The 27,908-nt window shown below is 36.5% G+C and overlaps 4 protein-coding genes across 5 annotated transcripts in view; 3 read left to right on the top strand and 1 right to left on the bottom strand.

Annotated features, from left to right (window-relative positions):
• Positions 1-6,778, top strand: part of LOC309504059 (N-acetyllactosaminide beta-1,3-N-acetylglucosaminyltransferase 2-like) — a gene marked incomplete at its 3' end in the record, with an annotated part of 84,091 nt that extends 77,313 nt beyond the window's left edge. Inside the window, exons 1-2 of one of the 2 annotated variants that reach the window (XM_082177039.1) lie at positions 3,411-3,749; positions 5,321-6,778. In XM_082177039.1, coding sequence (XP_082033165.1) covers positions 3,702-3,749; positions 5,321-6,778 — 1,506 coding nt within the window. In that variant the 5' untranslated portion in view covers positions 3,411-3,701. Of the gene's footprint in view, positions 1-3,410; positions 3,750-5,209 lie in introns of those variants that run through there. The other variant, XM_082177040.1, reaches the window with a different exon arrangement.
• On the bottom strand, positions 6,722-9,506 carry eif1ad (eukaryotic translation initiation factor 1A domain containing). The gene is made up of 5 exons (XM_082177190.1): positions 9,379-9,506; positions 8,904-9,021; positions 8,694-8,802; positions 8,499-8,607; positions 6,722-7,180 (listed from the first exon to the last, which is right to left on the bottom strand). Exons 2-5 carry the CDS (start codon positions 8,988-8,990, stop codon positions 6,967-6,969), a joined length of 519 nt encoding a protein of 172 aa, XP_082033316.1. The 5' UTR covers positions 8,991-9,021; positions 9,379-9,506; the 3' UTR covers positions 6,722-6,966.
• A 264-nt stretch (positions 9,507-9,770) lies between these two features.
• Positions 9,771-15,914, top strand: tmco6 (transmembrane and coiled-coil domains 6). The gene is made up of 13 exons (XM_082177041.1): positions 9,771-10,002; positions 10,113-10,222; positions 10,332-10,441; positions 10,600-10,783; positions 10,866-10,970; positions 11,639-11,730; positions 12,281-12,397; positions 12,572-12,686; positions 13,064-13,232; positions 13,389-13,483; positions 14,523-14,690; positions 15,565-15,690; positions 15,777-15,914. The coding sequence occupies exons 1-13, from the start codon at positions 9,912-9,914 to the stop codon at positions 15,795-15,797; spliced, it is 1,503 nt and encodes a 500-aa protein (XP_082033167.1). The 5' UTR covers positions 9,771-9,911; the 3' UTR covers positions 15,798-15,914.
• Positions 15,915-17,001: 1,087 nt separating this feature from the next.
• Positions 17,002-26,265, top strand: dnajc4 (DnaJ (Hsp40) homolog, subfamily C, member 4). The gene is made up of 8 exons (XM_082177160.1): positions 17,002-17,150; positions 18,166-18,218; positions 18,663-18,786; positions 19,983-20,073; positions 21,595-21,773; positions 22,832-22,999; positions 23,567-23,653; positions 25,145-26,265. The coding sequence occupies exons 3-8, from the start codon at positions 18,695-18,697 to the stop codon at positions 25,239-25,241; spliced, it is 714 nt and encodes a 237-aa protein (XP_082033286.1). The 5' UTR covers positions 17,002-17,150; positions 18,166-18,218; positions 18,663-18,694; the 3' UTR covers positions 25,242-26,265.
• Positions 26,266-27,908: the final 1,643 nt, after the last annotated feature.

Raw genomic sequence — 27,908 nt, 5'->3', positions numbered from 1 at the left:
ATAGGGTGGTCTTAATCAAAAGGGACCGCAGCTCAGGCGACTGTAGCAGCTTGAACGGAGGGCCTCAAAGGGCCATGAGGACTGTGAACAATTCCCAGGTCGGAACCATATGGGATTGAGGCGGATTCAGTCTTCTGGCCCCCTTTAGGAACCTCACTATCAAGTTATTCCTACCCACTGACTGGGCCGCTGTCTTTGTAGCACACAGAGCGAGGTCGGTTGAACAGACCTGATTCAATCAGGCTTCGGGATTAAGGAGAAACGAGTTCTGTTACCAGGGTTTCTGCAGGTTTTATGAAGGTAAATTTAAGACTTTAAATAAAATTTAAGAGCTTTTTAAGACAAACTAAAGATAATTTAAGGAATACATTTAAGGGAAAAATATGTCTATATATTCTCTAAATATAGATGTATAGGGAGAAACACAATTTCACAGACAAGGCTGAAACCTAGTCCCAGACTAAATTGCATGTTTGAGCTTTAACTGAAAGCGCTGACACATCTTACATTATGTCAGTGCCATTGTTTTGTCTCAAGTTGCACTCCAGTAATGTTTTTTTTCTAAGGCACTTTATAAAAGCTATATGTAAATGTCCTCATTGAATTAAGCCCTAATCCTGGCTTAATCTAAGCTCTCTCTGTGAAACCCAGCCAATGAGTTGTATTGACAACACATCAAAATTTGAAAATACAACTTCCTACAGATATCCGTTACTTATCCATTCACATTCACACTGCCAAAAAGGGATGTTCTTCCTCTGTATTTTTGTCTTGAGAAAAATGTACTTAATTCAAAGCAGTTTTCATAACTCGTTGACAGATATTTGTTCTTGTTTCAAGCATAACCTAAACTCAGTTAATTTTGTAAAAAATTGCAAGACATAATTTTACATGCACCTCAAGTAAATGTAAAAACAAATTAAAAACATCTCAAGATGTTTAGATAATTGTATTGAAAAACAGGACAAAAATACAGAGGAAGGCATTCTGACTTTCTGCTCTGATTTTGAAGACATTCAACCAGCTCAACTTGTTTGACCAAGACTCTGTCGAGGAGTAGTTCTTTTTTTGGTGATATCGTCAAAATATGTTTGTTTATGTAACACATTTATCAATAAGCAGCCTGAAGACAACTAGTATTTGTGGGCACGTTTTGTGGAGAGAAGATGAGAGCGTTTTACTCATGATTGTTTCCATACAGAAGATCTGGTGAGCTCAAAGCCTCATACTAATTTTATCATCACACTGATGAAAAGCATATTTAATTCTGAATTCTAAATTCTAATCAACATAAATGAAATAGTTGATTTAATTTTGTAATGAAGAAATCATATGGGCTGCGTTTCCCAAAAGCATCTTAGGCCTAAGCCTAATTTGATCGCAGGCAATTGGTGGCAATTGTTCAACGATTAATTTAGGCTTACGGTGCTTTTGGGAAACGCAGCCCTGATCTGAGAAACAATTCCTAGTGTCAACTCGCAACACTTGTCAATCAAACATTTGTAAATTAAACCACAACAAAAACGGCTGTCAAATGAGTCAAGAGGAAATTTAACAAATTTTACAAATTGAACCAATCATATTGAAAAAAGGTGGCGTGAGTTGTTGATCTTATTGTTGTGTCTGTCTTTATCCTATAAAACCTGATGTATTCCTTTTGGGTGAGATTCTGTGAGAATTGCTTGAGAACTCTCCCGGCCGTGATTAAAGCATTTAAATGACATTTGCCGAAGTCTGCCTGTTTATTATTGGTGCGCAGCAAGTTAGGGAGAGACGTCGTCGAACTCGAAGCCATTTGTCGACCGTAGACACAGAGCCAAAGTATAAAGATTATTGGGTGTCGATTGTAGACGCGTCACGCCCCAGATATATTTATTAAGTGTCGACTGCAGACGCTTGGGTCTCGATTGGAGACGCCCCAGATAATTAGGTTCCAGGTACATAGGAAAGATATTATGGAATGCCAAACCTGACTTAATAATAAATACATACATAAATATGTGAAGAAATAAAAAAAAATAATTAAAAAAAACTAAATTACTATACTTTTATTTCCTTATTTATGTATAATTATATATTTTTTCCACATTTATTTATTTTCACATTTATGTAAATGTATTTATTTCTACCTTTATTTATTTAAATATTTATTTATTTATACATTTATTGCTCTGTATGCTAATGCAGGGGGCGTGTTTTACCTCAGACATAGCAATCGAGCTCAGAGTGGCAGTGCTGAAGCTTTGAGGCCACAGTGACACCTTGTGGTGTGACCAAACAATATGCAAGAGGTTTGTGGACGTGACTTTTCAGGTCACGCATGGAATAAATAACTTAGAGATGGGCAATAGGTCACGCAGGGAACCAATGACTTAGAGATGGGCAATATGGCCAAAACCTTATATCACGGTTTATGTCCTTTTATATCATCCTAACTGTATGTATATAGGTTTACCATACATAGGCCTACTCTTTATTCCGGACATGGCCGTAAAACAACAGCAGGTCGGGATTTCTAAAATGTCTGGGCACACATGAAAAGAATTCGCTGATAACAGACACTTTGACCCGGAAGCGCGTCAAAATTATCCACTATTAACCACATTTTATGCCATGCATTGTAGATCCGTACACAGAAGCTAACTGCATTTTAATGTATCTTCCAAAAACACTGTTGACAGCAACAGAAACAAACTTTTCCATAAAGAGGTGATATTTCCGCTATAAATTGATTTCCTGGGGCATTTTTTAAAACCGTATTAAATAGTAGGCTATATGCATCATCATGTAGGCTATACGTTCTTAATTTGGCATTAGAATATTATGTATACAGACTGTTAATGCAGAGGAGCCATGGATGCATTTACTGTGGCCTCAAAGCTTCAGCACTGCCACTCTGAGCTCGATTGCTATGTCTGAGGTAAAACACGCCCCCATCATTAGCATACAGAGCAATAAATGTATAAATAAATAAAGGTATAAATAAATAAAGGTATAAATAAATAAATGTATACATAAATAAATAAACGCATAAATAAATAAATGGAAAAAAATGTGGAAAAAATATAATTATACATAAATAAGGAAATAAAAGTATATATAGTCATTTATTTTTGTTTTTTTTTTACATTTCTTTGCATATTTATTTATTTATTTATTTATTTATTTATTATTAAGTCAGGTTTGGCATTCCATAAGATCTACCATAATTACAATAATAAATAGGGGATTGCAGGGGTTGAGTGTATTTGTTATCTAACAAAAATAAATAAAGGGTTTAAACTAAACTAAAACTACAATTAATGAACATATTTACTTATTTTTAAGAAATGTCATGTTGGCTGTTGTCCATTGGTGGTACCTGTTCAATAGTTTTTAGGTACCCAAGACTTTAAGGTTTGTGTCTATAGAATTTGACTTTTAAAAATATGAGAAATATTCTAGTGAAAAGAGTGACAACTAGCCTCTGGCCGGCCTGTTTATCTGTTAGCTTTTATTGAACTGTATCGTGGGTGTGACCTCTCTCACACACACACACCTGAGATCACTTCACGCGCTAAGCAGTAGAGGCTACTCGAGACATTGGGAAATTTACCTTATTTCTTGGTTTGTTCGTTTACCAGACGTTTTCACTTGATCCACATAATATCCTTTTCTTTTCTTTTCCGCATATTATTTATGTGAAGCCTATTATTGCGTGAATGACGCGAAATTCATCATATAAATTGGCCTGCATTACCAGAATAGTGGTAAGTCCAAAGTCTAAATATAAGTTTCGTTTCGTTGTTGGAACAATAAAATAATCTCAAAGAGAGAAGAAAAATCGATGGTTAGTATAATTTAGTGGATTAGGCTACTTTTATCTTTTAGAGTAGCACAAGTGGGAAATGATGTGAAAACTGCAGTCTCACCTTAGTTTTATATTTAATTTGAATACATTGTAATAAAATAAATGAATAATTAGTAGGGAAGAGCGGGGCACATCCTAAAAGTTTTTGACTTTTTCAGTTTGTGTAAACCCACTTGGGGTTCAGAGAATAAATTATGTGGTTTTGTTTCATTAATACAGTAGCCTATACTTTTTTTCTTGATATAGCCTACCCCGAAAGAATGGAAGTGAAATGTGACAACATGCCCGTTTGAAAGATTAAAATGTTATCTGAACTAATAAACAAAATATATATATATATATATATATATATATATATGTATAACTAAACAATTTTGTCAATAAAATACAATTATTTACTTTTTCATATAAAATAATGGCTTTTTTAATAATAAAAAAAAAATTGAGTTTGACAACAAACACACCGCAAAACACAGCTATAAAGCATATTTCAAAACATAATAAAAATGTATATTTTCTGAACATTGACTCAGTCTTTATTCACTTTTTTCTCATGGTTTCTCAATAGAATTCATAAAGGCATATAGAATAGAATAGAAAAGAAAAGAAAACAATAGTTCTACCTGCGTAAATGGGATTTCTGTCAGGACCACTATCGTCAAATACGATTGAAAATTAGCATATAGTTAGGATTGGGATGGGATGTATGGTTCTGTTCTGTGCAAGAACTCCCTGCGCATCCATACAGCCTATATCATAGATAAGAGCAGCGAGAGCAGCAATAACCGCCCGTAGGGTAAACAGAACAGAACAGAGGAGTAATTCGCTCCTGAGAAATGCGATAGCTGCTGATAATAGGTTACTGAAGGAACTTATATATGTATACCGTAATAGGCGTCGTATTCCTATAGCCTAGGTACACGTGTATCAGCTGATGCCAGCTTGACTAACGTGACCTGCCAGAACTAGCGCTACGCTTATTATAAACCCAGCTAGTGTTTTCTGATAGTTAGATCAGCATTACAAAACTAGCCCATCTCAACTCTTAAATAACAGATATAAGATTAAAATAATATCAGATTTGTCTAATTTTAAAGAAACACGAAAAACAGATGAAAAATGTACTTCAGTAAAACATTTTTACTTTTGCTATATGGTTAAATGTTCAGTGATATCTTCCAAATACTTTTTTAATTTTGGCAAATTTTTTTCTCTATATAGTGTTGATAAGGCAATTAGTAAATATGTCATGCTTGCACGTGTGGTTAAACCATGTGTGTTACAACTACAGCCCCACGTTTGTTTGCGCCCCGCTCACCCCTACCATAAGTAACAGTAAACCATGGGTATTTTTTGTAGATTTAATCTTGTGTGATAATACTAGTCACACCTGTGTTGGCAGTCTGAGTAATTAGAGATAATACAATCAATTTGGATGGTCTGTTTGACATTTAATCTTCCTTTCCTCAGTATATGGCTTCACGTCTGTGTCGATACCGCTGGAGGATCATGTTCTTCTGTTTTCTGTGCACACTGGTGCTCCCAATGTACATCTATGTCTCCATGGTTATGATCTACGTCTTGAAACATGGTGCACCTGGTGGAGTGGTGCATCCTGTGCTGCAGACACACTTTACTGCCAGTGGTCTCAAATTCTCCAGTACTCTGGCTCCCCATCCTGTGAAATCCTTCTGGAGAAGCGAGCTAAACAGTGGAGCACTATGGAACATCATCCAGTATATGATAGATTCCCAGCATAACCCCATCCTAAATCCTAATCTGGCTGTAAACCCACCCAGTATTTCTTACAAAACAGAAAGGTCCAGAAGAAGTGGGAATGGATGCTCTCCAGATTTTGAGATTAACAATACAATGCCAGATTTCTTCACTCTACCAACGCAGATGAAAGATTTTGTGACCAGCATGTACTGTCGAGAATATCCGCTGATCATAGATCCTTTAGATGTTTGTGATGGTGGTCCACTGGCAAAGAATCGGGCACCAATGCTAATCCTGCTGGCCATCAAAAGTCTTACTGCGGATTTTGTGAACAGAGAAGCGATAAGAGAAACTTGGGGGCGTTCAGGAAGAATAAAAACCCGAGATGGGCGGCAAAGGCTTGTTCGCAGGGTCTTCCTTCTGGGGAAGTCCAAAGACTTGCATATTGAAGAGAAATTGCAATTAGAGAGTGATAAATATGGTGACATCATCCAATGGGAATTTATGGACACGTTTTTTAACCTCACCCTGAAGGATGTGCTGTTCTGGGACTGGTTCTCAAGGCGATGCCCACATGCCCGTTTCATTTTTAAAGGTGATGATGATATCTTTGTGAGGACGCCTGCTCTCCTAGACTATTTGCTGGCCGAGGAGGCTAATAGAAGCTTTTCAAATGGATCCAGACAGTCAAATAAAATGGAGACGTTTGTTGTGGGGGACGTGATAAACAGTGCAGGACCTATGCGCTCTAAAGGGAGTAAGTACTACATTCCGGAGAGCTTCTTTAAAGGGATTTACCCATCATACCCTGGTGGAGGGGGGGTGGTTTACTCTGGTTCTCTGGCCCATAGGCTTTTGGAGGTGTCGCAGAAGGTTCACCTGTTCCCCATTGATGATGTCTACCTGGGCATGTGTCTTCAGAGACTGGGAGTGTACCCTATCCACCACCCTGCCTTCCTCACCTTTGACTTCCCCAAGGATGAGCCCAAGGAACCCTGTGCGAATCACACCTTCCTCCTGGTGCACAAGCGTAGCCCAGCTGAGATGTTCCAACTTTGGACCGAAACGTCAAACCCCAGTTCTGAATGCAGAAATGCAACTCTGAGAGTCGAAACTAGAGTTGAGTTTAGCAGACAGAAATCAGTGCAAAACAAGAATACAAAACAAAGTTTATTACAAAACCTTATTAACAAGAATTATGATGCATAATCTGTTTCCTTTTAGATTGGAAACCCAGTAAACTAAACCAGAAACACCATCTGAAAGCCATTTGAGAGAAATGATTCAGCTCTGAAAATCTTAGTCTCAGGCATTTTGTTTTTTAAACCCAATTAAATTCTGGTCTTGGTCATGCTGTAGTGTAAGCATCGTCCAGTATCATTTGCAGTTTGCTTGTTTTATGCTCTTCCTTCATCTTCCTTTTCCTCCTCCTCATCCGTCTCTTCCTCACTCTCACTGTAGAGAACAGTGGCACGATTGGTGTTCACGAAAAGATCACTGTCGTCATCCTCCGAGTCGCTGTCATCCTCCTCCTTGGTTTTTCTTTCACTTTCTTTCGGTGTTCCCTCGTTCCTGTCATCGGATGTGCGATCCTCCTGGAATCCTGCTGGCCTGTGTGAAGTGTGAAGAAGAGGTTTACTAAACACATTTCAGCTTTGTTTTCTTGAACAGATCTGAACACATGATTCTGGGAAGAATTACTGTTGTGTAGGGATAATAATAATAATGCAAATATACATATTATAGACAAACATACTGCAACTGCTATATAGTATATATTAGGGTGGTCAAAATGAACATGTTAATTTTTTACGCAATTAACGCAGCATCTGTTTGAAGCACTGCTACTTGGGCGGAGTGATTTGCTCGCAGCGCCTGAGAAGCCCCGTGGTGAGGAGCAGAGAGTTCGCTCAGAGTTGGAGTAAATCACTCCGCAGAAGTAGCAGTGCTTCGCCTTCTGAGAATATAGTTCCCAGTGTGTATACGGTTAGAAGATGGCTGTGTCTCATGTGACCTTGTTATTTGTACACGCTGTGACTATACAAATCACAACATGTAAATAGGAAAATGTTGGCGTTATTTTGTCACTTATTGGGAGCAGTATGCTAGCTGGAGCCATTTACCTCCAGTCTTTGTGCTAAGCTAGGCTAGCGGTGGGTGCGTCAGACAGAGTTACGGCACGCACAGAGATGAGAAGGGTATGTATGGACTTATCTAACTCTGGGGGATACGGTGAATAAGCTATAATCCCCAAAAGTCGGCGTGTTCCTTTAATAATGATTAATCTACATTTAATTTATAATTTATGCAGTGAAGACAGTGAAGTATTTGATAGCTTTATTAAATTTCTGTATACATTTTTTTGTGAAAATCTGAACCGGTCTTACTGGGCCAATAGAAAAAATTGAGCCCTGATATATTGAAGGGCAATGGTTAATTTGACATTTATTACAATGGGTTTATGTGAAGATTGTTTTAAGTTCACTTAAATTAAAAGATGTTATAGTTATTAAAGCCTAATAAATGTAAAGAATGATGGCTTTTAATTATACTGTGATGCTGAATGGCTATAATTAAGGGGGAAAAAAATCAATTTCATAGACATCAGTGGCAGTATTGGTATCTGTGATATTTAAAACATAGGCTACTGTCTTTATGTTGTTTCTACATCAATTTGGAGAATAAACGTGAAATTATTACAAAATAAAAAAATCTATTAAAAACTTGAATCTTACGTGTGATTAATCGCAATAAATTATAGAAAAATGTGTGATTAATTTGTACATTTTTTTAATTGATTGACAAATAATGTTTGTTTATATATAAAATTATATGGTATATATATAATAAACTTATAATAATAATGTACATTAGTTATTATAAAGTTATTAAACTAAAATGGTTAAAAAAGAAGACACAATGGCCTTACCAGACACCAAGTTTCCTCAGGTACTGAATGTGGTCCCTATAAAGTATGAAGCTTATTTCTCCTTTCACCTTTTCTCCTTCTTTAATAGGATCAACAATGACAAAGTCTCCTAAAAACAGAGAAAGATTGTGAAAACGTTTTAGTGTTTTTAAGAACAGAGTTGTTATATGCCCAGGAAAGGCAGAACAAACTAACCTCGTTTGATCCAGAGGTTCTTGCGGAACTTAGTAGGCATACTGACCAGGTAGCGCTCGCCACTGCCAGTCACAGCTTCATGGAGGTTATTGCCATTACTTCCCAAGACCTGTGATGAGGAGGAGGTGTGTAATTATTTACTAACATAGTATAATCAGAATATCGGGTTCTCAAAGCCATACAGATCCCAAAAGCTACTGCAAGTGTTACCCTCATGATATGCTGGTCTTCAGTGGGTTTGACAAAGTCCTCCAGAAGTTCTTTGACTACGTGTTTGCGTTTGGTTGCCTTTGACATGGTGGATATAAACCTCTGAAAAACGTGTCACCTGAAAAAAAGCACATTTTTTGTTTGTTTGAGAAATTGAGTTAAGAGGCTGGTATATGTGACCTGTCAAGAAAGAACAAAGTGGTATACTTTCTCATATAGCAAATTATCACATTAGGCCAACTCAGTTACAGAGTGCAATGCCTCATCAACAACATACACACAAACTATATATCCTGACAGCCTGGAAACCAGTGACCACTATATCATGATCATTATAAATATATTATTCAAAAAGCAAATCATTTCACATAAATCATGCTGCGGAAACATGTGCTCTTCATGTTGTGTTGACAAATAAAACCCTCCAATGTCTAGATTTCACACTGTCAAAGCTCACATTTCCATAGTCACTTACCTAGAAACTGTACATGAACCTCTGGTTGTTTTCTGAATTTATTTACTAATGGCATTGAGATGAATTGAGAGCGTTTACTCGAATTTTCCAAAGAGAGGTGTGAAGCAAAACGCGAACGAAGATACAGGTTTGAGGATTTCAAATTAAAAGCCAACACGGTGTGAGAGGATGTCTTTGGAGGGGATGGTTAAAAGGAACGTCCTGTAAAATATCTATTCACAACCATGTATATTTGTTATAATAATAATAATAATAATAATAATTATTATTATTATTATTATTATTATTATCATATTAATAATAATAATAAAATTTTATTATTATATAGGATGTCATTCGCCGGTTCCTGGGAAACTTTTATTTTGAAATATTAGTTTCACGGTTCACATAAAAAAATATCAACATCGTTAAAATACGTTAAAATATGCAATGAGAGTTACAGAGCATAGTTCAGGTTTGTTTGTTTGTTATATATAACAAACTAATACGATATTCAGGGCACAAACTCGCATTTGGATGCAGTAATCATAAAGATGTGGAGATTGAAAACCCTCCATCACAAAGCAAGTGCATCTGCCAGTGATTTGGAGGAGTTTAAACGCAAGAGAAGAGAGTTTGAGAAAGGTGTGTATAGTATGTGTGTGCTGTACTATTGGGCCTCTATATTATTTCAACCCTGTCCTGTTGATTTTACTATGCTTTAATCAATTCTTGACACTCTCATCTATCCATAGCTCTTAGACAGGCACGTAGAGACAGACTGCTCATCAGTAAGAGACTCCTGCAGAATGTGGATGAGGAAGACTCTGTGGAGACTGGCTCCACCTCTCTGTCACCTGAACAGGTGAGTCTTCAGAGAGAAAAGCTCATTTATTTCTCTTCCTCAACAAACTAAAACTATTAGGATTTTTACTTGTGTAGCCTATTTACTGTGTGTTGTATGTATACATTAGGTCAGGGAGTTGATACGTGGAGTCCAGTCTGGGGGTGAGGAGAAAGCAGTTCGTCTTGCATCTCTAAGAAAAGCTCTGAGAAACCCAGAGACCCAACTCACTTTCATTAAGTATAACCTCAAAACCAATACAGAGCTTACTCCATCTTATTTAAGGAGGCCTATATAATATTTCACAGTATCAAGAGCTGTTATTCCGTCTAAATAATCGGATAGCCATGTAGCCATAAATACTGTACTTACTAATGCAGTGCCTCTGTTTGCTTCAGATCCGAGAACAGCATGCACATGTTGATCGGTCAGCTCAGTGCTCATAATGCCCAGTGTCAGCTGGAAGCAGCACACTGTCTCCATGAGCTGTCCCAGTCTACTCATCCCAGCGTAGGTCAGGCCTGTCTGCCTGCGGGCCCGTACCTCCTCACCTTCCTCTCCAGCCAGAGCACCAAGCTAACGGTCAGTGAGTTACTGCTGTAAAGTCAGTGTCAGAGGGATCGATCATTCCTCATGAATTTGTCTCTTTCGTCTTTTCCTTTAGGAACTCTGTTTATACACTCTGGGAAATCTGTGTCCTGACAGCGCTGTAGTTAGAGAGAAGCTTCTAGCTCAGGGAATCGTTCCTGCACTGGCAAACTGTATTCACGTAAGCTCATTTGGGTTACTAATATTAAACGATCACTTTTGTTCCTGTTAACGCTTGCTGGTTTTAATCAACCTGGCTTTCAAATACAAGTCTCAGCATACGGATGATGGTGCATTCTTATAGGATGAATCTCATAAAAACTTTTTTTTTCAACATTTTGCATGATGAAAATTACGAGTTTTAGGGCAATTTTAATATGACCAGATACTTTCCTTTTGTGGAATTTTTTTATTATTATTATATTCAGTTGTGATTTTCATTACTAAAATAGATTCTTTTATATACTTTTTTTATTTCTCATATTACAGTAATGAGAATTTTTTGGGGTAAATATGCTTAATAAATTGTGATGTATTGCAAAAAAATATGAAATAAATAAATAATAAAGAAAAATCTCACAATGCACAACATACACACTCTGTGTGTGTGTGTGTGTGTGTGTCTGTCTGTCTGTCTCTGTTTGTGTGTGTGTGTGTGTGTGTGTGTGTGTGTGTGTGTGTGTGTGTGTGTGTGTGTGTGTGTGTGTGTGTGTGTGTGTGTGTGTGTGTGTGTGTGTGTGTGTGTGTGTGTGTGTGTGTGTGTGTGTCTGTCTATCTATCTGAAATATAAAAAAAATTATTTCTTTTGATTTTGGGGTGAAATGTGACTGGGTGATTTCTCTGTTCTAGAATCAGAGGTATAATCTGGCAGTGGTGGAGGCGGTTGGTTTCACTTTGTCTCAGCTACTACAAGCCAAAGACGCAACTGAAAAAATCATCCCGTAAGTGACCAGAGCTTGTTACATTTTCAGTACAACCCCTGGCAAAAGTTAGAGGATGTTCACCTAGCTTTATTACTTTATAGCAAATAAACACATAATGGCATGTTTTTTTAGTCACCAGGCGATTGAATTTAGCGATTGAATTTAGGCTGTCATAAAAGTCAGAGGGAGAGGGAGAAAATACTTATTGTGTTTTTTGTTTTTGTTTTGTTTTTTATGATTTCATAATATTGTCCTCAACATTGAGCGATTCCATACTTTTTTCCTCTACTTGGTCTGGAAAAAAATTATGAATTTATGATCAATTTATGAGGTGTTTTTGGTGATTTGTTTATTTGCTAATAAAGTAAAAAATCTGGGAACATCCTCTAAGGTTGGTGATTCCATAACTTTAGCCTGGGGTTGTATGTGGAACAAATGAGCAGAGGTCTCGAAATGCTGAAATTGCTACAGTTTACTCTAAATTGTTGATGGCAATGACAAATAGTATATTAATCTCAACATGCCACTCTTCTCTCTGTGTCCGTTGTGTGTTTTTTTTAAACTCCAGAGCGGTCATGGCTTCAGAAATAGTCCCTCATGTGATCTCAGCGTTGACTCCAGATCCTGAGTTTGGTTTTGGGCCAGCGATCGAGTGTATGTGGTGTTTGCACTATTTAGTCAGCAGGTGTGGCCTTTTCTCCTTTCATACTTTTTACTAAACAAAAACAGAATAATGGAGAATTGTTCTAAACCTGTTTAGTGCCAGTTCTGCAAGATAACGTAAATTCTGGATCAAAAGGTGACTAGTGGGTAAAAAGATCATTTGATATATGACATGACGTTTGTGTTTTGCTTGCAGTAATTTGGATAACTCGATGCTGATTGCACAAGGCGCCCTCTCACAATGCAGTGCTGTGTTGATCACACTAGGAGGCGCTGTTGCTCTAGGAAACCTTGAGGGTGGACTGGAGTTGGTAAGCCATCACAGCAAAATATTTATCATCTACATCACCTACATACTGCACATCTGGTTTAGAATGAGAGTCATATAGTCACAGTGCCTATATTCATATATAATCCAATTATCAATGCTGTTATAATGAATTCTTACCATTACATTATTTCTTGAATCTCATGAAGCATAGTGGAATTGTGGTATAGATGCTGATGCAACGTCGTGGTTGAGCTTTCATGCAATAATATTTGACCTTCAACTCTCAAACACAGTTCAAATTGCACAGTTTATCAGCAATATGATCATGTGGTTCCTGATGAGTCTCTCATCCTCTGAAAAGCTCATAGAACTCATACTGCTTTCCTTTGGACCCTGACTTTTGTTTTTGCTGTGCAGCTCATTTGGCCTCTTCTGCGTTGCCTCGGTAACCTGCTGGTCAGTGGAGGTGACGTAATGCCAGAGGACACTCGTCTCCTCGCTGCGCTGTGCGTCTTCAGTCAGACTTACCTTCACCTTCATCCTGCTCTGTCCAGAGAGAGCCTGTGGGCGCTCAACAACCTCACCGGTGAGCCGGACATTAGCATGCATTTGCTCAAAATGATTTCCATCTCAATTAACTCAGCAGTAAAGCTCAAACTAAAATGAACTTGTGTTTTATTGGAGAAAACTAATTTCTCACAATTATGACCACGATTTGTACAATTTGATTTATATTTTTCAGTCGGTTCAAGTGGGTTCTGCTCTGGCCTGCTGCTCCTCAACATGGTTCCCATATTAATCCAATTTCTGTCTTTTTCTAAAGGAATTAACACAATGGTGAGGAACAGGCATGCATATATACATTACTCTAACATAAATACCTACATTTTTGGACTCCGACCCACTATGAGGTGTATATACACACAGTACTGTGCAAAAGACTTAGACGCATTAGTATTTTCACCCAAAAAAAATGGTTTTAAGCCAGTTATTTATATCTCTTTCTGTATGTTATTAGGAAGCCTACATTTCCAAACATTCATTTTGCCATTAATTATAATAATCCAGTGAGATTTGTGTATGCACAAGGAGTCTGACAACAGCCAGTTATGATCCACACAGAGATCTGATCTCACCATCATCGAGTTTATCTGTGATTACATGAAGAAACAGAAAAAACTGAATAAATCCAGGAGAGCTGTGGCAACGTCTCCTAGACGCTTGAAGAAACCATCCTGCAAAGATACAGTACTGTGAAAAGTTCTAGGCACTAAAAATGCTGTAAAGTGAGGATGCTTCCAAAAATAATGTTATAAATAGATTTTATTTATCTATTAACTAAATCAAATCAATATTTTGGTGTGAGCACCCTCTGCATTTAAAACAGCTTTTGTCCTGATACACTTGCACATAGTTTTACAGGTATCTTTGCAGGAAGGTTTCTTCAAATGTTTTGGAGACGTTGCCACAGTTCTTCTAGATTTAGTCTGTCTCAGTTTTTTTCTTCATGTAATCACAGATACACTCGACGATGGTGAGATCAGATCTCCGTGTGGATCATAACTGGCTTTTGTCAGACTCCTTGTGCGTACAAAAATCACACTGGATTATTATAACTAGAGGCAAAATGAATGTTTGGAAATGTAAACTGATATTTCCCACTGACACATACAGTAAAATATATTAATAATTGGCTTAAAACCATTTTCTTAGGTGAAAATATGAATGTGCCATATAATGGTTAATATATATTAACCATTGTTTTAAAAAGTTATCTCCCTGCTGCTTTAGTCTACGATACTCATATTCACAAAAACATGTACGTTTCGATAACATACACATCTAATGTTCTCACAACCATTAATGTTTGTACAAGGCACTGAGAGTTCTGGGCAATATCGCGCATCATGGCACAGAATACTGTGTTGGTCTGACACAAGCAGGGCTGCTCAGCGCCCTCTGTGCCACACTCAAGATGGCCGAGCCGGAGGTGGTGACGCTGAGCCTGGAAGTGCTGTACATGCTGCTATCCAGCGGCCCACAGGTGAATGCCATCATATAAGAATCCTGTCTCACTTAAACACTCTTGCTTTAGTGTCATTGAGAGACTATTATAGTTTTATTAAAGGTACACTTTGTAACTTTTGGCCCTTTAGCGGTTAAAAAACAAAACCGCATGCATTTTGATTGTGCGGATGAATAAGACCCTTCACAATAGATAATGCTTTACAATAAACTATGCTAGAGAGCTAGGAATGGCAATTTATCTGTTTAATAAAATACATTACTCACCTGTTGAGTGATAAACACCATCTCTGCATCGCTTTTGTAACATTTCAAATCCTTCAGTTCTCGCCATCTCCAAAAAGCCAAGCCAATGTTGGTTCTGGTTTTATTACGAGCTCTGTCTCTTTCTCTTTTTGCCAGCAGACTTTCTTTTCTTCTTCTCTCAAACGGGTGATTCTCCGGAGGTTGGAGATTTAGCTGCTCCATGTCAACATTTCTCACTCGTTGTGACAACTAACCTATGCCTAATCTACATAAATGTACCTTTAATATTTTGAATTAGTTTTAGAATTTTTATATCTTCCATTATCATTTAAATTTTAAAGTGTAAATCATTTTGTGTTTTTGTCATCTTTATTCGGTTTGTATGTCTATGAAGTTTTTATTTTAGCTATATTTATTTTCATACATCAAGTTAAACTAAATGAAAATGACAAGTGCTGCGTGGGCAACTAGCTGAATTTTATTTTATTTCAGTTAACTTTTATTTTATTTACATTTAAGTATTTTTTTTTTTATGGTTTCAGTTTTAGTTAACTATAATAACCCTGCATTTAAAATCACTTTGCATTGATCTATGTATGACGATTCATGACAAGCCAATTGAATTGAAGTGCTCCTGCTTGTAACAGGTGATTGAGGAGTTTACGAGGGTAAATGGTGTTCCTCTGCTGGAAGCGATTCAGTATAACAGTGAAGAAGAGCAACGTCTCAAAGCTGCCTACATTCTCGATCATCTCTTCCCTTCTTTCTCTGAGGTCAGTACTGCATTTACCTGTTCATATATATGGGCATATTATAAGGTAGGAATCACCATTATTTTTTTTTTATTTTTTTTTTAAAGGTGGAGAGTCTTTCATCATAACACCAATGACAGAATTGCAAAGATGTTTTTTTTCTCTTTTTTTTTTTTTACTTTCTCTTTTCTTTAAGCATTTAGTTATGCAAGTGAGCAGCAAATAAATTACTTTTTTGCTGCTTATGTGAAGCATTTCCTTTTTTTTTTGATGATCAGACTGACCCATGGATGCAATGGTTCAATGGTTTAGCCATGTGCCCTAGTAAGTGCACAGTTTGATTTTGCCATGTCTTCAAAATTCACTGCAGGAGTTATACAACCCTCATATCATTGTGACAACAGCACAGACACAAATACTGTTTAAGATTCATGGCCAATAAGAAATCTTTATTGACTTCCCCCAACCCCCCCACTCCTTTTAAAATAATTGTATAAATTCATGACATATCTCACTTAATTCTATAAAACCTATTTAGTTTGAATACAACATTTTAATAATACATATTATTTTGTTTTGTTACCTTAAATGTCAGGTGGTGCAACTGTCCGAACAAATGAACAGACTAAGAAAACTATTTAAAATGGTGTCTTAATAATAAACAATTTAAAACTAGGTTTAGGTTTGAAACCTTTCATATAAACAACCTTTATAAATATCAGTAGTTTTAGAGCTTGTTGAGATAATTGAAAAACTTTTGTCCAGCAATTTGTATATTCTCATAATGTCAAGGTGGCAACTGCAAACATGGCTCTTTTATTGTGAATAGACAAGGTAATAACAGTTAATATGATAATGCATCATCCAGAGGAGCTCAACTGATCCTTGTGGCAGAATGAAAAGGTTTGTAGATCTCTCTCAAGTACTGGTCAAAACTGCTCATTTCCAGTATGGGTTGGTTGGTACAATTTCCATGTCAGGTGTTACAACTACAGTATACACATACAACTATTTGGCTATACCGCCTGATATCAAAAATAAAAATATACACTTTGAAGTGTTATTTAACTTTTGAAACTTGTTTTAAACACATTGTTCATGACTCAAAAATATGCATTACATTAGTTTTGAAAGTTTTTTTTTTAAACACATTTTTTTTAAGCTTATATATTGAATTGTAATATTACAATATGTATCCAGGATCCCTGAAATTACTGAACTATTATTCACAAATATGCAAGTAATGAACGGCAAGATCAACTATTTAAATGTAATTTTTTATTTTATGCAATATAACTATATCTAACATGTATCGTTTTATTATTAGTGTAAATAAAGAGTTGAAAACAGGTAAACGGTGCAAACAGCAGCTGTATGTCTGATATGAACACTTTGTCCTTTTATGTAACAGCGCTGTTTAGGCGTTATGAAAGCGCAGAAGAACATGACCACAGCCGACCCGCGCGTGTCCATGAATGAAGGTGACACCATTATTTGTGTTTAATCCGCTGATTTATGACTAATGAGATTTTACAGCACGTTTGATCAGTGTTTGTCTGCTAAACTACACGTTTCCCTTGAGTTTATTGTTGTTGTTTTTAGCATTGCAGCTAAGCTAGTAGCATGAGTGGAAAGTGAATTTCTCTCACACGAACTGATAATTTGATACTAAACATTTGTCAGATGGTTTAAGACACCGTTTACAAACGTTTTAAGATCGTATACTATTTGGCATAGAAATACACTTGAGATTTTTTGGTTACATTAGCCACCGGCAAATTTGAGTTACTTTTCAATGGCTGTGTCTCAAACCAAGAGAGCTGACTACCTAGACAGCTTTTAAAGCTTTTTAGTTACGAGACAGCCGTGTTTGGTGCAGAAAATGCTGCCTAGTTAGGCAGCTCACTAGATTTTTACATCTAACGTTACTAGGTTTATTATTTATTGGTCATAGATTCCTATTGGATAAATTGTTGTTCAGATTTATGATGTTTAGTTAGTGTAGATGTTTGGACTAAGTTAATGTAGATGTGGACAGGAAACACATGCATTGCATTACCTTAATTTGGTGTGTATGTGGTCCTGAAGTCCTGAAAAATCTACATTGTGGAGGCCAAACTTGACTAATACTGTCCACACATAACTATACAAGGCTTTAGGGTGTAGTGATTGTAATTAAGATTCATTTAAGAACATTAGGGCCCAGTTTCACAGACAGGGCTTAGATTAAGGCAGGGTTAGGCTTTAGTTCAATTATGACATTTACGTGCTTTAGAAAAAACATTACTGGTGTGCATTTTGAGACAAAACAATGGCACTGACATATTTTTAGATATGGCAGAGAAAGTTGCTTTGAGTTATAACTGCTCAAACATGCATTTTAGTCTGGGACTAGCTTAAGCCTTGTCTGTGAAAATGGGGGTAGATGTCAAAGAAAGGCCTAAAATGTGATATAAAATAATATATGTTTTTGTGTAATCTCTCGTGTCCATTCAGGATCTCCTGCAGAGCTGCTGACCGCCTGCATTTCAGTGGGATCCTGCTGAGCGGTACGTAGTCACACCAAAACACAACACGCATTCAACATGTAAAGCTTCACTCAAACAAAACATGCATTCATCATGATAAAACCTTACTCAAACGAAATGTGCATTCAGCATGATAAAGCTTCAAGCTAACACAACATGCATTGAACACAATCAGGTTTTGTCCAATCGCAGCAAGCGTTCATCGTGATAAAGTTTCATCCAAACACAACATGCATTCAGCGTTGCTAAAACTTAAAGACAACATAATAAAGCCTCACTCAGACAGGCCACATTCAACATGCTGAAACTGCAACCTAACGCAGGATACATTGAATATGCTGAAACCGCAGAAAAATATCAAACAAAACATCCAGAAAACGAATTTCTCTTACCATAATAAAGATCTGATTTAGTTATATGTTTATTATCTGTGCTAACATAACATATCTCTCCCCTGTTTTTCAGATTCATCTATATTGAGTTTATTTCTGAGCATCATGCTGTTGATGGCTCAGCTTCGTTTCTGTCAGAGTTGTTTTTGGTACTGTAAAAGTTCTCAGAGGCTGTTCTCACTCTGTACTGCGCAGAGGTACGCAGCACCAAACTTTATTTATCTGTTAAATATGAATGAAATATGTTTTTCAGCAGGAATAATACATTTCAGCAGGAATAATATATGCAGCTGCCAGGATCAAAATAGTTTAGCTCAAATGCTCAAAACAAATTTGACACGTCACTACGAAAAGTGAATTTCTAACTCTGTATTTTTGTCTTGTTTTCCAGTACAAATATCTAAAAATTCTTTAATCAAGATACTTTTACTTCAGCAGCTAAATTAGATTTTACATAATATTTTCTGTGATTTAAAAAAAATATTTTTTATTAACGGTATGGCGGAGGATCTTTCCAAATTTTAGATAAGACCCGCCCTCTCCACTTTTTGAAAAGTTTGATTGATTCACCAGAATGATTGACAATTAGGAGGACCAATAGTTTAGACTACCCACCAGGAAGTAAAACATCCTCCGCTATACCTTTAAGTGAGTTAATGCTTAAATCAAGAAAAAGATCTGCCTGTGGGACAAGAGAAATAAACTTAATTTCAAAGGAAAATTACCCCACTGGCAGATATTTTTCTCTCTTTTTTAGTATAAATTTATCAGAAAATGAAGACTCCATATCTTAAGTCATTTTTCTTCTCAATTAAATGTATTGTTTAGATAGTTAAAATACTAAGGAAGAAATTCACTTTTTGTATTGAGATTTTGTGAGGAGAGAAAATATTAAGTTGTCTACAGTAAAATAGACTTGAAACTAAAATGTACTTGAATTTACCTTGATTTCATATATCTGAATGTGAGCTGATATTCTTTAAAGTGTGAATTATTGTTCCTGATTCAGAGCATTTATGTAAATGCATCCTTCAGAGCTGATGCTGTCATATCTGTAGACCAGAATATTATAGAAACATGCGGGTGTGAACACCCTATCTGCCACCTAACAACAACCAAAAACACCATAGCAACACCCTGGCAACCACCAAGAAGATCCTAGGACCATAGCAACAAGCACCACCCACATTTCTTATGGAAAACATTAAAAAAATATTTTTGACATTGTTCTGATCAGGCTGTCATATTAGTCAAACATAAGTTATTTTGTAAATTATTATTATTATCATCAGGGGCATAAGATTATTAGATTTGCCTGCAGTTGTTTGTCTTATCATGTAAATCTTATCATCATGAAGACATTTGTTTTAATCATCTCTCATTCTGTTTATAGGTCATCAGCCAATTACTATGAACTTCTCGGGGTGAAATCGGACGCTACGCTGGAACAAATTAAGAATGCATTTTTCGACAAGTCCAAAAAGGTTCATTTCTCGTGATTATGCTGTCATTTTAGAGTCATACTGACTGAGTTGGTCTGACTCTGACACCTATTCATGCACATTTAAGGCACATTCACAGTAAGGTCAATAACTATAACTACAACATTTTAATAATCGTTCTAATAATTCTATGAGAATAGGGAAGTCCACAACACAACTATAACAATAATGACACAGAGGAACAATATAGTTGGAATCACTTTCAGAATTTTTTTTTTTTTTTGCAGCTGATGAATGGTGGATCCAGCCAATCAGAAACCATCCTGCTTTAAAGAGAATTTATAGTGACAGACTGCAACGCACCTATAATAACCAGAACGTTATCAACCACTGATATGAACGCTAATATGGTTATTTCTATAGTTATCGTTCTTGGTGTGAACTGGCCTTAACATCAGTTTAACCATTACATTTTATTTTATTTATGTATCATCTATACTTTGAGAATAAAATATGCATAAAATTGCAATGTATTTGCCAGTTTGCATTTAATTTATCAAAAAATTAGACAGATCCTCAGAATTTCTTCTCTGATACATAGTTAATCCATAGTGTTAAAGTTGCTTGATGCATTCTGAAAATGTTGTATGGTTGTGCAAAAATGATGCCTAGTTATTTACCTCCTCACCCCTAGATGGAGCTGTTCAGTTGTGGCAGAGAGACTGTTGTCTGTTCCCATTATCTTAAATATTTAGCCATTTATTCTTGTATTTTTTCATTCAGCACTTTTTTTGTGTGTATAATTTGTCTCAAACTAAAGCAATTCAATATATGTTTCAGGGCTACAGTTCCACAGGAAACAAACAGAAGGAAAAAGAGAAATATGCATGTGTCTGTGAGAAAGAGATTGAGAATGAGAAACATCTGTTTACGGGTCAAGGAGGCAGAGTGACGGCAGGATAGAACCTGTGTGTGTGTGTGTGTGTGTGTGTGTGTGTGTGTGTGTGTGTGTGTGTGTGTGTGTGTGTGTGTGTGTGTGTGTTTGTGTGTTTGTGTGTGTGACGGGAGATGAGGGTACAAGCCGGGGATATGGGCGCTTTGTTTCCATGTCAGAAGCAGATAAAAAGTCATAAAAGGTTTATGAGCCATGTGACATACAGAACAAGTGAGAGCAGAAAGGTGAAAAGGTCGTAAAGATGAGACTTTTGGCATTTTTTTATTCATTAAATATGAGACATGCATTAATCTGATGGTCTTTATTCAGTGTTTTTATGAATTCAACGGATTAAGGATACTATATTTTTGTATTTCAGTCCATGTTCCTTTGATTGTCACTACATGTGAACATGTGAAGATGTAATTTCTGCTCTAGTAGCAGCAACATCAAAAAGCCTTTGTAGAAAATATAAATGAACTAACAGTGAAATTTACAGTCCAGTCAAGATCAGTCATTAGCATTCACACAGCAATACAGTAATTAGTAATGCATGCTTTGGCAAGTGTCACTTCTAATATTACAGGGAAAGATATTTTAACATACTTTTATTCCTTTTTTTCCTTCAGTTGCACCCAGACAGTGACCCCTCCAATCCCGGCCTGCACACTCAGTTTGTGCATCTGAACGAGGCGTACAGGGTGCTGAGCAGAGACGTTTCCAGACGGGACTATGACCTCAGGCTGAGGTACCAGAACTCTGGAGGTCCGTCCTTCAGAACCTCCTCCAGCTCCAGCAACAGCCCCAGGTGAGCAGCAACTGGGAGACTGTTAGCTCTATAATCAACCAACTTGACTTTATTAAAAGGGATTTTACTGAATTGTGAAAGTGGGCATTTTATACCAACATGAAGGCTATAACATTGCTATATATAGAAAACCAGGGGCCTCATTTTTTAAAAACACACATACTATCGTATTTCATATGTCAAAAGTGAGGGAAAAAATTGCCATTGATAAAGGCAGAAACTGACATGGAAATGTTCTTATGCATGTGGCAACAAAAGCATGCATATTAACTTTTTTGGCGCTCATGTAGCAGTATTTAAATGAATTCAACATTGTTTATTAAACTTTAAAGATAATTAGGCTATCACATTATGCATTAATATAATTATATGCACAAATGGGCAACATTTAAACTATTTTGTGATAATTACATACATATAGGCTATGAATGATTTCCTGAAAATAATAATATATGCCTACACACACGAACAGAAACCAGGCCTTTCCTACCACACATACATTTTCTGACAGTGCACTTGGATTTCTTTGCCCACTGATGATGTGTTAGTTACACATTACACTTGAATTTGAGATGAACTGTAATTTATAAAAAGGGTCGCATTTAGGAACTTTTTTGTGCATACAGATGTTTTAGAAATCGCTCATAGGAACATTTCGGAAACTGTCATATGTTCACACTTCGGATTATTATACGCACATCTTTATAATTGAGGCCCCAGAATATCATAGAGACTTAGGGATGGGCTCTTTTGACTAGAACCAGTTAGAAACCACCCAGAACACCCTAACATCATGGTTGCGAGATTTGCCCGGACAAGAACTAGACCCCGTTTTGTTCAGAAAAGTTTGTACATTTTTATGACAGGTTATGAAAAAAATGTTTTTGTCCATACAGAAAAATGTGCTCTGTTGTAAAATTCACAATAAGAGCAAAAAGTTAATAGGATCATTTGTCATGATGACTTTTATGATACTTCTGGGTTATACGTGTTATGTGGTTACAAAAGATTATGGTTCAGTGGCTAAAATGCCTGCTTTCTGTCTCTGTGTTTCTCAGTGCGGAGGCCACGGAGAGCATGCGCTATTGGGAGCAGTTCAGACAGGCCCAGCCTCAGGAGAACACGGCTGAGGAGTGGGAGAAGAGAAAGAAACGGAACATGCGATTGGTGGGCTATTGCGTGCTCACCATGCTAATCAGTCTCTCCGCACATTACTTTGGGTTCAGGTGAGACCTAATCATATCACACTAAGGTGCAGATATGAGATCAGCATGCACACAGCGGTTCATCCTAATATTTTTCAACACGTTCTGAACGATGCAGTGCTGATAAGTGAGTGTTTTGCAACTGTTTGTATGAAACGCAGTGCAAAATGTTTTTCTTTTGTTCGTGCATCAGGTTTTCTGATGAGTGCGTGATAATGGTGTGTTGTTTTTGAAAGGCATATTGTCTGTCCCAGAGCCAGACAAACCCCAGTAGAGTGTGTTCACTGGTTTCCCATAATCCCTGATGTTTAGTTATGCTTTCCAGTATCAGTGAAATGTTTTTACACCTTGAATTCAGGCGACTGAGATTAAGTATCTTCTTTAAACAGACACCGCTCGGTTGACGCGTTGCAGAAGTGCACTTGAAATGTTTTGAAAAATGATCAAATGTTTTATTGTCCATGTGCCCTTTTAAATGTGACCCCCAAAGTTATGTGGGCACCTCGTGGATGTCTGTTCACCCCTCCAAATATATATGTTGGCAGTAAATCTGTTCACCTTTGACCTCTGGGCTGGTCTGTCATGCAGGAAACTGGAAGAGGTCCATAATAACTTCATGGATGAGAAGGACAGAGTCATCAGTGAGATCTACAATGAATCCAAAGAAAGAGCCAGGTGGGGAGCACTTTGAAGTTACACATGTAGCCTCAGGAGGCGCATCAGAGGTTTTGAAAGCAAAAGCGGGAACGTTTGAAACTATGGAGACATTGTTAAAATGTAAAGGAGAGTAGTTGTGGGACAGGGTAAGAGGATTATAGGTTCATCTCATGTTCATTTGACAGCCTTATTGGATTTGTACTTTATTAGCAACTCATTCATTAGGTTGAAGCCCTGAAGGTTGTTGTCGCCACACTAATCAAGAGCACATTTTAAGTATGTTCAACAGGACTGTGCACTTGCGATTTGGTGGTCGAATATTTGAGTACTTGTGTAAATCATGTTTCTTATTTGAATAATTATAATAATGCTAAATTGCATGGTGATGCCATATTGAGGGACCAGAATATCATAAATCAGACTTGCACAGAGATTCCCAAACGTTTTTGTCAGCCGAACCCTTAAAATATGTACTTGAAGCACAAAACATGAGATTTTGTTAATATTTCAATGATTTAACATTATCTTCACAGTTCTCTGATATCAGTTGATCATATTTCAGGCAAGTAAATAGATATATTTAAAAATAAGTGTTTTATTTTGACTTTGTAGCTGGACTTTAAAGTGGACTCAAACCTCTTTTTTTCACATTACATTCACACTGGTTTTAGGAACCCAATCATATTGAAAAATAATAATACTTATTATTATATTATTATTATTATTTAGTGCTGTCACATATATACATATACATACATACACACACACACGCACACACGTATATATAAAACTATATACAAAAACTTTTGTTAGATGCGATTAATCGATTTGACAGCACTATTACTATTGTTGTTTACCTCATAAATATCATTCTATCATATATATATATATATATATATATATTATTGATGTAATAATGTTATTTTACATATTTTTTTAAATATTTATTTTACATTAATACTAAAATTCATGTCAAATTCTTCACTTTCAAACATTCAAACTTTTACAAGCATTTAACATTTCAAATCTTTCAACTTTTATTTCGGTAGAATACTAGTGGAATGCTGAAAAATTCTGTCTTCAAAAATGTTGGACATTACGCAAATATGTGAATAAAGTAAACCTAGAGCACGTTTCGTCTGACTCTCAGCACATGCAGAGATGGAGTTCGCTTTATTTACTGAGAACCAAGAAGCTCTGAGATGCTGAAAACAGCGGATCATGAGCTACTCATGTGTGCGCTGAACACAGTGCCACGCTTCACTCTGAAACACTCAGACTGTAGTTAATTACATCACAGCCTTTTAATTCAGCTATTTCATGATTCATTTTTATTATAATTTTACATTTGAAATAATTAATTACTAACTTTTCATTAACTAATGTGTTATCCACATTTGGGAAACCCTGCCCTAGCATAATACCAGAGATTTTTGCATGGATTAGCACTTTTCTTAAGAAATTGTCAACATTTGATTTGATCATGCTGCTTTCTGTTTTTTCCTCTAGAGTGAATGGCTTTAAGAAGCAGCATGAGATCCTGAGACAGAAACATGCCGAGTTCCTGGAGAGATACAAGATCCGCGGTAATGGAGAAGAGAAGTAAAGCAAGGAAAAGACAGATCTAAAGGAAGCTCATCGCACAGGGTTATGGAGGAGGTTGTGGATGAATGTGAATTGTATTTTGTGTCAATAGTTTTTATAAATTTTTCTAGGGTCACATTGTGTCAGATCCATGAATAAGGTTCTCAGACGCTCACTGCATGTTTCAAAATGTTATCTTTTTTTTTTTGCATGCAGTAATATTTGTACCTGGTTTTTTTCCAAGCCTGTTCTTTCACCCAACTCTGTCAGTTAAGGTCACAGAGGGTGCAAGGGACATTAGGCTGATTATAGGAGACCATGGCTCCTCATCAGGTGTTGAAAACACCTGTACATTTACTGTATTGCCTGCATTTTAGGCGACATTGTAACTGCACCTGGAAAGGGTGTTATGGAAACATTGCATTCCTGATAAAGTAGTTCATCAAAACACTGAAAACACTGTACATTGTGCACTTTGTTAAAGCTCAGTGTGTGTGTGTGTGTGTATGTGTCGTAGAGTTTCTCATGGAAAAATGTCCCTGATCTAAACTGACAGATCAGTGCTCTCCAGTGGGACTTACTTCAGGTGCTGGCTATTTTCCAGCCTATTGAATGCAACATCAGATTTTCTTTCCCGGAACAGGAAGTAAATGGTGCTTTGGCAAGTAATGAGACGTTTCTTTCCCGCATGTAATAGATCTAGGCTGCATATCAAATGCAGTTCCTACAAGTTATTATGTAAGAACTATGTAAAAAGATTATATTAAACAAGTCCTTTATCCTGGATTCAAACTCTATCACAAGGCATAGCTCTGCAAATGAAGTCTTCTTAGATAGCCGTGTCATTGCCTTATTTAAAGATTGGATATGTGTTTTTAGGGTTTGACATTTAATGTAAATTCTGCAATAGTCAGTAATTTTAAATTACCAGAGCGCCTTCATTATTAAAAATCAAATATTGATTGTGTGTGGAATAACTCTAATGCAAGCCTTAATGTCCTTGTTTTTTTTTGGCAATGAATAATTAAAGATGATATGGATCTCAATTATGTAACTAAGTTCTTCATCTGAATGCATGTGTGTGTTTCTGCAGAAAAATATATTTTTTATATATTTTTGAAAAAAGTCTCTTAAGCTTACCCAAGCTGAATTTATTTGATAAAAAATACAAAATAATCACATTTTAATATTGCAAAATATTTTTTTATAAATATTTTTTTTAATTCATTTATTCCTGTAATGGAAGAAATTATATTTTGAAAACAGTTGTTCTGCTTCATATTTTGTGGATTTCAGACATACTTTTTCAGGTGTCTTTTATGAATAGAGAGTTCAAAAGAACAGCATTTATTTGAAATCTTTTGTAACATCATGAATGTTTTTGCTGACACTTTTGATTAATGTGTCCTTGCTAAATGAAAGTATTTTGATTTATTTTAAGAAACAAACTTATTGACCCCATACTTTTAAATGGCAGTGCCAGAAGATAAGCAACACTTTTGCTATTGCTCAAACTTGTGGTTAGTGATTTGAACAAAACCATGAGTATTAAACCTTGCCGGGTAAGTAGTCTGACTAACACTTTTTGCTAAAACATCCCACATACTTCAATTACTGGTTATTGTTTATTGTCCCACTTTTTAACTCCTCTTAGCAAACAAAAAACGTCAACTACGTCATTCCCAATTAGCCATGTTCACGACATTCTAGAGTCCGCTACAGTAGATGCGTGTAAGCCTGACATTCCCAAACCCATGTGCGGATGTTGACGTTCTGTGACTCCACAGCCATGGACTCAGTCTGATGTGGTTTTCTGATATCGCATAGGGCCCATATGCAGGTGCTCCTCTCTGCTCAGGTCTGATCTTGGAGATACCAGCTCTCAGGAATGAGTCAGGGACAGTTTCGACAGTGTTTTTTTTCTGCCTGTCTGTCTGTACAAGAGCACCTTCTATCATTCTGACGTTTTTAAAACTAAACTTTTTCAGGGCACCGTCTGGGGAGACTTCTCAGAAACGCTAACAACATCACCCACAGTTCAGCAGTATCAATGGTGAAATCTTGTGACCTTGGCCCAGTTTGTTTATTTGGATATGTGATGACTGGACCTTCTCTCCTGACCACTCTGGGTTTTCCAGAAGGCCTTTAGATAGTTACTCTCTGAAAGGGCTCTTTGCGGTTGTCAGCTCTAATGCTGTAAGCAGTCCAGGAGAGATAGAACAGCCCGCATTCCTGCAGCCCACATGAATTTTCTTTTTTCTTCTTCTTTTTTTTTTTTTTTGCTGTGTATAACCCAAACATACCTGTGGGTGATGTTGAGGGTCTTCACATGCAAGCAAAGTGGGGTGGGTTCAAGTTCAGATGCTGCACAACTTAATTATTTTGAATTTACACCTGAAGATAGAGAGTCACAGTACTGACTTCTGAGGCTGTGTTATGTTGATAATATAGTCATGAGCATTGTCGGCATGATGCACAGCAAAGTCTTAATTGCCTTTAGATTTTTAATTTTTTTTTTTTTAATTGGCAAGTAAAAGTTTGTTATTAAGTATCGCCTGCAGAATTAATAATAAAATTTAAAAAATGCGAAAAATAGTCCTGTCCACAACATTGGTTGGAAAATAATTGCATCATATAAAAATTAATGATAAGAATAGTTTGGCCAAAATATAAATTATGTCTTTCGAAA

This window comes from Leuciscus leuciscus (genome assembly GCF_965113295.1).
Source record: "Leuciscus leuciscus genome assembly, chromosome: 8".
In the NCBI taxonomy this organism is placed as follows: domain Eukaryota; kingdom Metazoa; phylum Chordata; class Actinopteri; order Cypriniformes; family Leuciscidae; genus Leuciscus; species Leuciscus leuciscus.
Note: the sequence above shows the minus strand (reverse complement) of the source record. Positions and strands in the feature narration are given on the sequence as shown.

Bases quoted from the DNA above. Each gene is read 5' to 3' on its own strand.
- tmco6 (XM_082177041.1), top strand. From the start codon at position 9,912: ATGTGGAGATTGAAAACCCTCCATCACAAAGCAAGTGCATCTGCCAGT. The intron at 11,731-12,280 runs GTAAGTGACCAG...TTTAAACTCCAG, and splicing joins GCAACTGAAAAAATCATCCC to AGCGGTCATGGCTTCAGAAA. The intron at 13,484-14,522 runs GTGAGGAACAGG...TGTTTGTACAAG, and splicing joins CTAAAGGAATTAACACAATG to GCACTGAGAGTTCTGGGCAA.
- eif1ad (XM_082177190.1), bottom strand. From the start codon at position 8,990: ATGTCAAAGGCAACCAAACGCAAACACGTAGTCAAAGAACTTCTGGAG. The intron at 8,608-8,693 runs GTTAGTTTGTTC...CTCTGTTTTTAG, and splicing joins GAACCTCTGGATCAAACGAG to GAGACTTTGTCATTGTTGAT. The intron at 7,181-8,498 runs GTAAGGCCATTG...CACTTCACACAG, and splicing joins CTGAGGAAACTTGGTGTCTG to GCCAGCAGGATTCCAGGAGG.
- dnajc4 (XM_082177160.1), top strand. From the start codon at position 18,695: ATGCTGTTGATGGCTCAGCTTCGTTTCTGTCAGAGTTGTTTTTGGTAC. The intron at 18,787-19,982 runs GTACGCAGCACC...TTCTGTTTATAG, and splicing joins TCACTCTGTACTGCGCAGAG to GTCATCAGCCAATTACTATG. The intron at 23,000-23,566 runs GTGAGACCTAAT...TCTGTCATGCAG, and splicing joins GCACATTACTTTGGGTTCAG to GAAACTGGAAGAGGTCCATA.